The sequence below is a fragment of the Tursiops truncatus genome, chromosome 11 (genome assembly GCF_011762595.2).
Source record: "Tursiops truncatus isolate mTurTru1 chromosome 11, mTurTru1.mat.Y, whole genome shotgun sequence".
Taxonomy (NCBI): domain Eukaryota; kingdom Metazoa; phylum Chordata; class Mammalia; order Artiodactyla; family Delphinidae; genus Tursiops; species Tursiops truncatus.
Window position 1 is genome coordinate 6,770,237 of NC_047044.1, and position 12,102 is coordinate 6,782,338.

General features: G+C 55.9%; 1 protein-coding gene across 7 annotated transcripts in view; it reads left to right on the forward strand.

The window, feature by feature from the left end:
- The window catches only part of TCF20 (transcription factor 20), a 189,398-nt gene that overhangs the window by 83,143 nt on the left and 94,153 nt on the right, over nucleotides 1-12,102 (forward strand). For 5 of the 7 annotated variants that reach the window (XM_033865908.2, XM_073789218.1, XM_033865911.2 and 2 more), the window contains one exon: nucleotides 3,049-3,099. The exons of 1 other annotated variant lie outside the window; for it this stretch is intronic. In XM_033865908.2, coding sequence (XP_033721799.1) covers nucleotides 3,049-3,099 — 51 coding nt within the window. Of the gene's footprint in view, nucleotides 1-3,048; nucleotides 3,100-10,100; nucleotides 10,398-12,102 lie in introns of those variants that run through there. One more of the 7 variants, XM_033865912.2, reaches the window with a different exon arrangement.

Genomic DNA, 12,102 nt, shown 5'->3' on the forward strand with positions numbered 1-12,102 from the left:
AGGGTTCCTGGAGCAGCTTCTCTTGCCTGGGACCCTGACGTGACTGGAAGCTCCTGCAAGAGATGAGGGCCGCTACTCCCCCCAGTTCATAGCGGGAGCCAGGCTGCCTGGGTTCAACCCTGGCTGTGCCATTTACCAGCTGTGTTGCCTCAGGCAACTCACCTGCCCTCTCTGAGCCTTGGTTTCCTGGGGTACTAATGGTACCTAAGTCACAGGGCTGTGGTGAAGATGAGGCGAGATAACTCTCACAAAGCAGTCGGCCCAGAGCCTGGCTCCCGGAGAGCACTCAACAACTGTTAGCTCAAAGAAGTCAGTGCAGGAGAGTGAAGGCTCTAGCATCTAGTGTCTGTGGGCCAGGATAATCATGCCTAGTAATAATAGCTAACATTGGGAACTCCCTGGCGGTCCAGTGGCTAGGAGTCTGTGCTTTCACTGCCAAGGGCCCCGGGTTCGATCCCTGGTTGAGGAATGATGATCCCACAAGACGCCTGGCGCGGCCAAAAAAAAAAACTGACATTTATGAGCACTTACTGCGAGTCAGGCAGGCTCTGTTCTAATTGCACAACTATGTAGTAGCTTATGGAGTACAGTCTCCCCTCACTCTGCCTAACGTGTGAGGGTGGGGGGTGGGGGGTAGGGCACCCCAGAAGCCAAAAGCATGCAGGGAAAAGCCTCAGATATTTGGTGTTTTCTGCGCGAGGCTAAACGGACACCCTTGGTAATGTGGGCAAGACAGAGGGAATTGGACGACGGCTGGGCTGTGAGGCATGAGGACCACAAGGGCCCGCCCACCACTGCAAATGGGCCACCTGGGACTGGACACCCCTCACACGTGGCAGAGCCTCAGACGTACCGTGGGGCCCTGGACCAGTCACGGCCCCACCCTGGGCCTCAGTTTTCCTATCTGTTTGATGGGGGATTGGGCTCGCTTACCTCTCTCAGCTGCTGTAAGGGGTGGCAATTCTCTCGTCTCTTTGATTTTCTTGGATGGCTTCCGTGTAGGTTGTGACTTGGGAGGTCACATCTGTCCATTGATTTTTCCGGAAAGGATGCTTTCTTCCCTTTTATTCTGCAGTCAGCCCACAGTTGAACAACTTCGATGTCTGGCCTTCCCACTGTTCCTCCTGTCCCCACCAGCACACCTCACCTGGGCTGGGGAAGGGGGCCGAGAGGGTCCAGCAAGATAGTGGCTCCCAGGAGGGCACAGGACTCCCCCAACACCACTCGATGTGCACCATTTGGGGAGAGCCTTGGGTGTGGGCGGATACAGGACTCGGTAGCCAAATCCAGCCCACACCTGGCAGTGTGACGCTGAGTTGCGTGGAAGACCCAAACGTTTCATTTACCCTCCCTTCTCTCCTCCACTCATGCTTCAGAGTCAGACAGACCACTCATTCCTTGTTCCACTGTGCTGTGCTGGGTGATCGATGCTGGGTGACCGTGGGCACCGTATTTCCCTGAGCCTGCCTGCTCACAGGACGAGTGATTCCCCCTCAAGGGGTATCTGAGGCCAGAATAATTGGAACCAGCACTTAGGTGTGAGGTCATGGATTAAGCACTTGGGTGGATGCAGCCCTCCGTGGCGGGCGATGTTAATGTCCCCATTCTGCCCGTGAAAAGGCTGAGGCTCCAGAGCTTACAGAGCCTTCTCAAGGTAGCATCGCCCTCTGCCCTCCTTTTTTTTTTTTTTTTGCGGTATGCAGGCCTCTCACCGTTGTGGCCTCTCCCGTTGCGGAGCACAGGCTCCGGATGCGCAGGCTCAGCGGCCATGGCTTACGGGCCCAGCCGCTCCGTGGCATGTGGGATCTTCCCGGACTGGGGCATGAACCCGCGTCCCCTGCATCAGCAGGCGGACTCTCAACCACTGCGCCACCAGGGAAGCCCCCTCCCTTTCTTTTGTACACCCCACCTACTACCAAAAAGGAGCTGGGGCGGGAGCCCATAGGTGGCAGGATAGGTAAAGGGAGCCCAGAGACCACGGGGTGAGGGCAGGGGAGGCTGGGGAGATGGGGTAGTTACCATGCCAGCTTGTCACTGCTCGCCCACACAGGATATATGGGGAATGGGAATAGCGGTCATCAAGTGTGCGCAGGAGGGGCACCCCACATGGTCGCGGTCCTTGAGAATGCACAGGTTTCTGCCCACCTTCACTCAGCCAGGGCATGGGGTTGCTTAAAGGCTTCAAATCCCAGCTCTGCCACTCACTGGCTCTGTGATCCCAGGCTAATTAGCTATTGCTCTGAGCCTCAGTTTCCACACATATAAATAGGGATCATTGGCGTACTCACCTCGTAGCCTTGTTGTGAGGATGACCTGAGTTAATGCGGGTAACTCACTTAGCATGCTTCCTGGCACATGTGAGAGCCGTAGGAGTGTTCTCTATTGTTATCCCTCAAATCAGCTCAGGTTCCCCTGGAGAACACTCAGAGTCTCCTGAGCACCTGCTTTGTGCCAGCACCAAGCCCAGGGAGCCAAGGATTCATCACTCAGGCCCCTCCCGTGCCGTGGGCTAAGCCACCAGCCTCAGGGCCTGGGGCTGAGTGTGCAGATTTGACATGCAGGGGGAACGGCCTGTGAGAATTGGTGTGTTGGCTCCCACTGCTGGCTGACAGACATCCTGATGAAATATGTCACTTTAAAACATTTTTAAAAGAAATTTCCGGAAAGCTCTCTTAACCCCATGGGAGCCATAAGTAGCCTGAACTGTTGTCAGGTTCTAGTCTTGGCTTTGAGATGACTTGCCAGAGACCCTCCCTTGTCTGGGCCTCAGTTTCCTCATCTGTAAAACAGGGCAGCAACTGTATCCACCCGAGAGGGTTGACCCTGTGTGAGGCTGCTTGTGAAATGTGCTTTGTAAACTCGAAAGCACCTTAACAGCTGTTGGGATTTTTTGGTTCTGTTTCTGGTCATTCAGGACACGGTCACGGGCAGATGCCTGTGCGGTGTCATGCTGGCCCTGGGCGCGGGCATCCATGGGATGCCGGCTCTACTATCAAGGGCTCCCTGAGTCGTGACCTCACTAAAACCCTTGAATTTTGTGATTTCCAGAGAACGTGGAAGGCCCCCCAGGCAGCCTGGCCTCTTCCGGGGGAAATGCTGGTAAGTGTCTTGTCTTATCTGTTAGTTCGTTCCACAAATGTTTCTGGAGCAGCTCCACGTGCTGAGGATGACGCGGGAGAACCGGAGGTCAGCCCTGCCCTCGAGAGCTCAGTCCAGGAGGAGGGGTTTGAAAACTTCACCCCCAAACAACCAGACAGCCAAGGTTCAGGGGTGGCTGGACGCAAAGCCTAGGCTTTTCAGGAGACAGCCACGGGCCAGGATCATTTATAAATGAATATTGACTATTTTCTCTGCTCAGAATCCTTCAGTGGTTCCCCCTTTTGCCTTTGGGATAAAGTCCCCAAGCCTTCCGTGGTCTGCACTGTCTCACTCCAACTGCATCTCCAGCTTACTCATTTCATTGAAATCGCACTGGCCTCCTTTCCATTCCTGGAAATCTACTCGCTCCCTCCTGCCTTAGGGCTGTTGCCTGTGCTGTGCCCACTGCCTGGAGCTCTCTTCCAACCTCATCACGTGGCAACTTCCTATCTGTCCTTCAGGTCTCAGCTCAAATGTCCTGGATCCCCAAGACCCAGGGTCCCATTATACACCCTCTGGGCACCTGCCCACTTGCTTACTAATGTGTTTCATGGCTGTTACCAAATGATTATTTATGTGATCATTTGTTTGCTCTAATGGTTCTATGGCACTGTAAGCTCCATGATAACAGGGACCCTTGGGCTCAATGCCTGGCATATGGTAGGGGCTCAATCAATGTTTGTGGAGTGAATTTATGATGAGTATTAAGGTAAGGCTTCGTGGAGGCGGTGGCATTTGAGTAAGACTTGAAAGAGGGTGTAATTTCACGCTGTAGGGAAGAGAGAAGGGCTTCCTGCTTTGGGTAGCAGACAGGCACATGATAGGGACACAGCCCATTTGGTTTGGCAAAGAAGCAGAAAGGGACGTGTGAGAGAAGCTTGGAGAGGTGGCTGGGGCCAGGCGAGGGCTTTGTGTTCCAGGTGGATGAGAATTAACTTGAATTCTGAAGCTCCTTGGGGCCCACCAACAACCTCTGAGCCAGGGGTCGTAGGGTCAAAGCTGGCTTCTGGAAACTGTAATGAGTTTGCTGCAGGGATGGGTGGGCCGGGAGAAGAGGCTGCAATCAACAAGACCAGTTGGGAGTTGGAGAATCCATTGACTCTGCTGCTTTCTGTTTCCCCGGAATCACACATGGGCCTTGGAGTTATCCTGTGAGCTCCCGGGGAGATGCAGGGCAGTGATGAGGAACCTCACAGGGCATGACTGCTTCCAGAAGACAATCACCTTGGTGGCAGGGGAGCCATTCTTGAATCCCTGGAGGGAGAGATGGAGTGGAGGGGACATTGATGTCCACACTTGTCACACCTGTGTCCTGGTGCTTTCCCTGCGGCCCAGGAATTGTGACACTGAGGCGCCAGCCTGTGGCAGACGATGAGCAGCAGCATTTCCCTCAAAGCCCAGCAAACAAGACCCACCTCCGCGCATCCCACGGGGGTGCAGCTGTTGTGGTCAGAAGAGCCAGAATTCTCAAGAAGGACCTGGGGACGAGTCTCAGATCTACCACTTAGCAGCTGTGTGCCTCTGGGCATCGTGTTAGCAATTCTGGGCTTCAGTTTCTTTAGCTGTGAAGTGGGGGCTACTTGGGTGTTGTGAAGGTTAAGTGTGAGGACACACACGGAGCCCCAAGCTCAGGGAATACTGGAGGCGCAGGAAGTAGTGGCTGTATTATGGCCACATTTTTCTCCACGGTTTGAATTCTTCACAGGAAGCTGGGGTTTCAGGCTTAAAATGAAGAGCATGTCAACAAAGCAGGACGGAACAAAGTCTTTTCCCAGCATGCCTCAGCATGCAGCACTGCCTTCCCGTGGAGCCCAACAGTGATGGGGCTAAAAGTCTTGAGCTTTCAAGCAGAAATAATCCCAATGGAAAGGAGCCTCCCTATTGTTCTCTTGTGATAAAGCGATGCAGGGGCTCTGCAGCCTGACCTGCCTGGTTGCAGATTCCAACTCTGCCTAGCTGTTCGGTGACTCAGTTTCCTCATCTGCAGAATGAGGTAATAATAGGACCCACCTTGGAGAGCTGTTATAAGGACTAAGCAAGTTAGAGCAGGTGAAGTGCTTAGACATGGCTTTGTCACTGCTATTGTTAGATCGTTCCATCTTCACTTGAACACTCTGCAGTGCTGTAAGTGACTCAGTGGGGGCTCGGGGGCCAGAAGCCTGAGTTCAAACCAGCTCTGCTGCTTGCTCGCTGTGTGACCTCCGGCAAGTCTCTTAACCTCTCTGTGTGTCCATTTCCTGCTCTGCACAATGAAGATGACAATCCCTGCCTCCCACTGTTGTTGGGAGCAGTGGATGGGGTCAGCCAGGTAAGGGACCCGACTTCCTGGAGGCAGGCAGACCACTCGGCCCCTCCTCCCACGCATTCCAATTTCCAGATGAAGAAATTGAGACTCAGAGCCATTGGATGATTTGCTAAAGGACACAGATCAGTGAGGCCAGGCTACACTCCCAGCTCCGTGACCTGTGCTGGGCCACCATGCCAGGGACTTCCCAGGGAGACTTGAGGCACTAGTGGCAGGAGTGTTGAGTGGGCCGAAGGGTGAGCTTCTGTGAGGCCAGGCAGCAGGGGCCTCCCGTTGCTCAGCTGCAACTCCTCCAGTGTCCCGAGTGTGCTGATGCGTCCTGCTGCTGTCGGTTAGGCCTGGGTCTTCCAGGCATGGGGTCTGCAGGTCCAACGCCTGCAAACTGCCCAGTCTCCAGGGCTTCACCATGTTACCTGTGGGGAGAGACTGGTGCCGACCCTGCTGTCCCCTCAAGTCTGTTTCCCTATCCACCTGCAAACTTTGGGACCCACCAACTGTCTGTGTCCATCCATCTTTCCAGTGTTTACCCAGTGCTGGGAAACTTGGTGGTTAAGAGTGCAACCTCTAAAGACCTGGGTTCAAATCCCAGCTTGGCCTCTTCTATGCTGTGTGACTTGGGACAAGTTGTTCAACTCTCTGCCCCTTAGTCGTCCCGTTTGTAAAGTGGGGATGAGAACAGTACCAACCTCATGATGTCGCTACAGACACACAGTGCCTGTTCCCAGTCAGCTTGGATTCCTCTGGGCTGTTTCGTCATTATTCATGTTATCATGTTGATGGTTATGGTGCCTTACCCTGCAGAGGATGCCAGAGACCCGAGGGAAGCAGGGGTGTCTGCCCTGTGAATACTCACGGTCCTGTGGGAGAGGCAGACACAGGCACAGGCAGCCCAGTGTGACCAGTGAGAGCTGAGGAGGAGGGAGCCACGACTTGGGGCCTGGAGGAATGAGGTGGAAGGCAGGGTTGAGGGGCAGATCTCCTGAGCAGAGGTCACTGTGAGACCCTGTGGAACCAGTTCATGCCAAATGGGTCACAGATACAAGGCCCTGTAGGACCCCACCCCTGCCCACCTCTGCAGCCTCATCTCTCGTTCCCCTAGCCCTGCGCTGCACACAGCCCTCCTGGGACCTGCAGTGGCTGTCCCCACGTGGCTAAGGCTTGGTATTCCCGGACTCTCTATTTGGAGGCTTCCCCACCCCCTTAGCCTTAGAGCCTGCCCTGCCCTTGCCCCAGAAAGACTTATTCTGAGGCCCTGTGTTCCCTCCATCAGGGTTTACAGCCCAGCACACAGCAGGTGCTCTGTGTGGAATGAAGGCCACCCTTAGGTTTGTGCTTTGCGTGGGAAAAGTGCCTGGCTTGGGACAGGCTCTGCCGGACGCTTTGGGGGGTTCCCCACTCTGTTAAGCAGAGGCTTTTTCTGGTAAGTTGTCTCCTGGAGGATTGTGAGCACGAGTTGAGGAGGCCTCCCTCCTGGCGTGCTAGAGTTAGCAGGAGGCCCCTCCTACGAGGAAGGAGAGCTGGGGCCACTGAAGGATAAAGGTGAGGGCGGTACTTGTGCTCAAGAGAGCCAGCGAGTGAGAGGAAGGACATCCGCCTGCCGCTGAAGGCACCGACAGCCCAGCTCACTTCGCACAAGTCACTGATCTGCCGAGCAGGGCCAGTCTCCTCAATCAATCCATGCTGACAGATGGTAGCGGAATCAGTGACCTAGAGGCAGAAGGCTCCATTTGTAATCCCGGAGTGGCCCAGGCGCCTGGAGGAGGGCAGAGGAGTTTGTAATAAAGGGAGTGACACAGGGTTTCCAAAAGCCATCTCGGAGCTGGAGGAGGAGGGAAAGGATTAATTTTGCTTCTGGAATTGAAAACACTGATTCAATTCAATATGTATTTTTTGAGTGGACTGGACTAGAAGAGAGAGAGAGAAGAAAAACAAAAACAAAAAAACCCCCAACTAATCTACTGTCCTTTCCTTAAACTGTGGTAGGAAAAACAGGATTCTCTTGGGATTGACATATATACACTAATATGTATAAAATGGATAACTAATAAGAACCTGCTGTATTAAAAAATAAAATTGTAAAATTCAAAAAAAAAAAGAAAAACAGGATTCTCACAGATGAGACAGTGAGAGAACAATAGAAGACACTAATGTGATCAAAGAGGAGGGAGCTCCCAGCTATTGTGCTCTGGCCATTATGGGATCTTGAGCAGTGACTTAACCTCTCTGAACCTCAGTCTGTTTGTATGTCCACATCATAGAACTGTAGCTATTGCTAATGTGTGCCTGGTACTGTACTGACTTTTTTATACATTTCTCTTTAGATTCCCAAAATACCTTATGAGTGAGGTCATATTATCCCCATTTTACAGCTGAGGAAACCAAGTTTCAGAGAGGTGAAGTGACTAGTCCAGGGCCACACAGCCCAAGCGTAACTCAAATCTATTTGTTGGTCATAATGCCCACACATGTTCTTTTTCCAAATGGTACTGAAAGGGAAAGTGGCTGTTAGGGCTGAAGAGGTCCAGGCTGGCCTGGCCCTAGGACTGGGGAGGTTTCCAGGTGGAGGTTAACTAGCCATTGTTCCGGCAGGGTCCAAAGGGGTGGGGAGGGGGCGGTAGGGTCAGTCTCAGGACAGGAGGCAGGAACAAACAAGAGCCTGGACTTCAGTTATCTGTCTGCATTCCTTCCCTTCTGCATGAGGCTTTGCATGGCTTGTCACCATCCATTTGAGGTTCTGGTCCCCTAGTCTGAGACCCGAATAAGCTGAGGAAGAAGGGAAAGGAAGGGAAGAACGATGGGGTAGGAGACTCTAAGGAAATGGGCTTCCCTTTTCTTCCTGAAGTCTCTCAAGAAATTGAGGGTGCTCCCAACACCAAGTGGAAGCTCTCATGCATCTTTCTGTGTTTGTCTAGAAAACATGGGTCTGTGCTGAGAGTTCCCTCTTTCCCTCTGTAGCTCTGACTCAAGCAGAAGCCAGCACTGGCCTTTTGGGTCTTGGTGCCAAAGAATTTGAAAATGAAACTCATAGAACAATGGGAACAGCCAGAGGGCAGGGCTTGGCGGCCTGTTCAGCTCTGCCCCGGAAGAGACCAGAAGAGACCGGCACCCTGCCTGGCATGCAGGAGGTGCTGGGGAATCAAGTCTCCAGGAATAGCCCTGACCCACATTGGAGCCGGCCCCCACTTTGTGTGATTGGACAGAAGCCAGGAGAAACCACTGCCTTCCCCCGCCACATCCTCCTGGGGTGCCAGAACCAACTCAGGCCTTACCTTAGATCCCTTTGCTGGGGGCAGGTGCCACCACAGCCAGGACCCTCTTTGCATGGCCCCAGGCAAGGCAGAGTGTTAATGTCTCTGTCTAGGTGGGGTGAGAGGTGAAAGGGTAGAGACAGGCCCTGGGGAGCTATGGACCTCAGATATACTGAAACTGGGCCCCCAGGCCACACCTGGTTCCTATCAGCCTCCACCTGCTACCCTCTTCTTCCAATTCCAATTTACTTTCAAGTTGGGTTGCTTCAGGAAAGGAAACCACATACTCCCTTAACATCTAGGGCAGATGGGGTCTAATTTAGAATCAGCAATTTTAGTCAACGTCAGGGACATCCAGTCCACACTCTTCTCCTTCCCATTGTACCAACGGTAAACTGAGGCCCGGAGTGGGGAGAGAATTTGGCCAGGGCTCTGGGTGAGCCAGAGGGAGGATCACAGACACTCCAAGTACAACCTAGCCTCACTGGTCTTCTCACTTTTGATAGCAGTGGGTCAGGCCGCACAAACATCTCTGGTTGTTTTACAACCGAGATTTTCTTTAAAAAAAAAAAAAAAAGAAAAGAAATGTCAACCATTCCTTTGCTCCATAAAACATACATGAGATTTGCAAAAGAAGGCTGGGAACGGCCCGAGGCCTTGGCACCGCAAATCCTCCACCTTATCTCCAAATTAATTCTGGACCCTGGGTCCAGTCAGCCAGGCATGGCAGCTTTTTAATGCCGCCTTAGGCGAAGGCGGCTGGCGTTTGGTGAGCGTCTATTTTACACGTGAGGTTGGTGGGCCTCCCCACTCCTCGCTTGTATTGCGGAGGAAACTGAGTCCCAAGAGGGCCCAAGTCATTCATCCAAGGACACGGGGCGCCAAGGGGCGGAGGCGTTGAGGGCACTAGGCCTGAGGGCCGGGTGGGCGTTAGGCGGGCAGGAGCCGGCACCACTAAGCGGGTTACGGGGAGGAGAGTGGGCTCTCGCCCGCGGGCTCCCCAAGGCTGACAGAGATGCGATTCTGGCTTTGGCGGCTCCAGGGAACTCTAGAAATCCCAAGGAGAGATTCCGGGCCACCAACTCCCCAGAAAGTTGGCTCGCGGCCACTCCCAGGACGGCCGGGAGCTGCGGGCCAAGATGGCACTGATCGAGCGGCGAGACGCGCGCGACATCCCCCCCGGCCGCCGAGGGGACACCCGCGCGACCCCGGCCGCGGGGCGGATGTCTCCTGCGGCCCGGCGTGCACAGGCCTCGGCGCCGCCGCACGCGGGTGGGCACGCGCGCGCCCGCCGGCCCCGCCCCCTGCCGCCCCGCCCCCGCCGCGCGCCCTCCCGCCCGCCCGCGCGCCGCGGCCCGGAGCTTCTCGATTGGCCGCGAACCGTCACCTGACGCTCTGTTATTTCCTGTGTGTTGGGAGAATGGAGAGAAAAAACCCCGAGCCGAGCCGCTTTCGGCCCCTGCGAGGCGGCCGCGGCCTCCGCCAGGAGAGCCCGCCCTGAGGCGCGCCTGACCAGGGAGCGAGCGCGCGGGCCGGAGCGAGCCTCCAGGGGCCGCGGCCCCGGCCCGCCCCGCCGCCGGCCCCGGCGCCCGAGCTGGAGGCGGCGGAGGCTCCCCCACCCCCACCCCGCGCAGCGCCGTCCGCCGCCGCTCCCTCCCCTCCCGCCCCCGGCCGAGGCCGAGGGACCGGGCGGGGGGCTCCCACAGGTAACCGCTGCCCGGGCCTGAGGGGGAGGGGCAGAGGTCAGGGTTGAGGAGCTAGGGCCAGGCCGGGTGTCTGGCCTCTGGGGCTGGGGGCAGAGGTCTTTGCCCGGCCCGACCTGGGAGTGCTGAGCCCCAGGACTCCGAGGCCGGGACTCGGGTTGCTGAGGCGACTGTCCCTGCCCGGCCCGACCCGGGAGTGCAGAGAGGAGCGGCCTGCCCTGGCCTCGGGGCGTTGAGGGGAAAAGGTCCGGCCTGGCATCAGGGCGCTGAGGGGTCTCGGGCCGGCCTGGGAGTCTGGCCGGGCTTGGGCACCGGTCCTGGCCTGAGGGTGCCGGGGGAAGGTACCTGCTCGTCGCGGCCTCGGGTGCAAAGGCGGCGGATGTGAGCGGGCGGTGCCCGGGGATCGGCGGGGTCAGCTCTGCCCGCCCCGGGGTCCCTGGCGGCCCCGGGTATCCCGCGGCTCTCGCCGCTTCGCAGGGGGCGAGGCGGGCGGGCTGAGGGCCGGGCTTGGGGAGGGGCCGGGCGGGCTAGCGGGCGGGAGCGGAGCTGGGGCGCCGGAGCGCGCCCCTGCCACGGGAGGGCCGGGGGCCCGTTTATTGCCATGTGAACACCTGAAGCCATGTGGACGCGGCTGCTTCTCGCCTGTTGGGGGCGGAGGGCAGGTACCGGCTGGCAGGGCGCAAGGTCCCGGCCCTGGGGGCGGGGAGTGGAGCGCGGGACACACTTCCTGCGTGGGGTTTTCTCCCCCTCCCCCGCCGCGGTGAGCAGGGCGGGGTGTTTGATCCGGTGGTCCCCGTGTGCGAGCAAACGCTCTTTTGGGGGCCCGGTGGTGCTCTAGGCTTCTGGTCTTTTTTGGGGTGGGGGAAAGTGGTGGTGGAAGGAGAGTGGCCAATGCGGCCCAGCCCGCTCTGTCAGCGGCGGGAGGTGGAACATCTCTCGTGCGCCTGGATGGGAGTGGAATTTACTGAGTTGCGGGGGGCGGGCGGTGCAGAGGAGGGGCCAACTTCCTGGGCCCGTGGGTGGGGATTATTGCCTGTTTTTGTGGTTGTGGATACTAGCACTGTCTGCAACCCTTTAGTTTGCCCTTAGGGGACAGATAGAAATTGGGATTTTTTTTCCCCCCTTTCCTCTTTGCTTTTTTTCCCCCTCGAAGATTAGATGACTCTGATAAATGCTGTAAAATGGATGGAATTTTCGAGCTATTATCTAACAGACAGATCTTTGAATGATAATTGGACCCTTATGTTAACTGCCTCAGTGAGGAGTTTTATAAAACGTCTTAAATGGGGTGGCAGCTTGGTGAAGTGGGAAACTGCACTGAAGTTCGACTTGGAGGTCCAGGAATCTACTTCCAGCTTTACCACCAAATAAACTGTAACCTTGGCCAAGTTACCTACCTCCCCAAGGCTCCAGTTTTTTCATCCATTCAGTGAAGACTCTCCTTCAGGTCAAACATTACAGGGGTTTTAGGTAGTACCCCCCACCCCCCCGCCCACCCCCATCTGTGCTTTTGTTTTAGTCATAGGCGACTTCCTGAGAAATGCAGGCTGTCCCTTACCTGGCTTTTAAAAGCCTGTCTCACTTTTTAGTTTTCAGCGTGTTCCTTCTCCAACAGAATGTAAGACTTGGTCGGTGTGCAGTTTTTCCTCAAATCCCAGATGTTGGTTTGTGCTTCTCAGAAATATTCTGGCCTATGCTGAATGTGCCT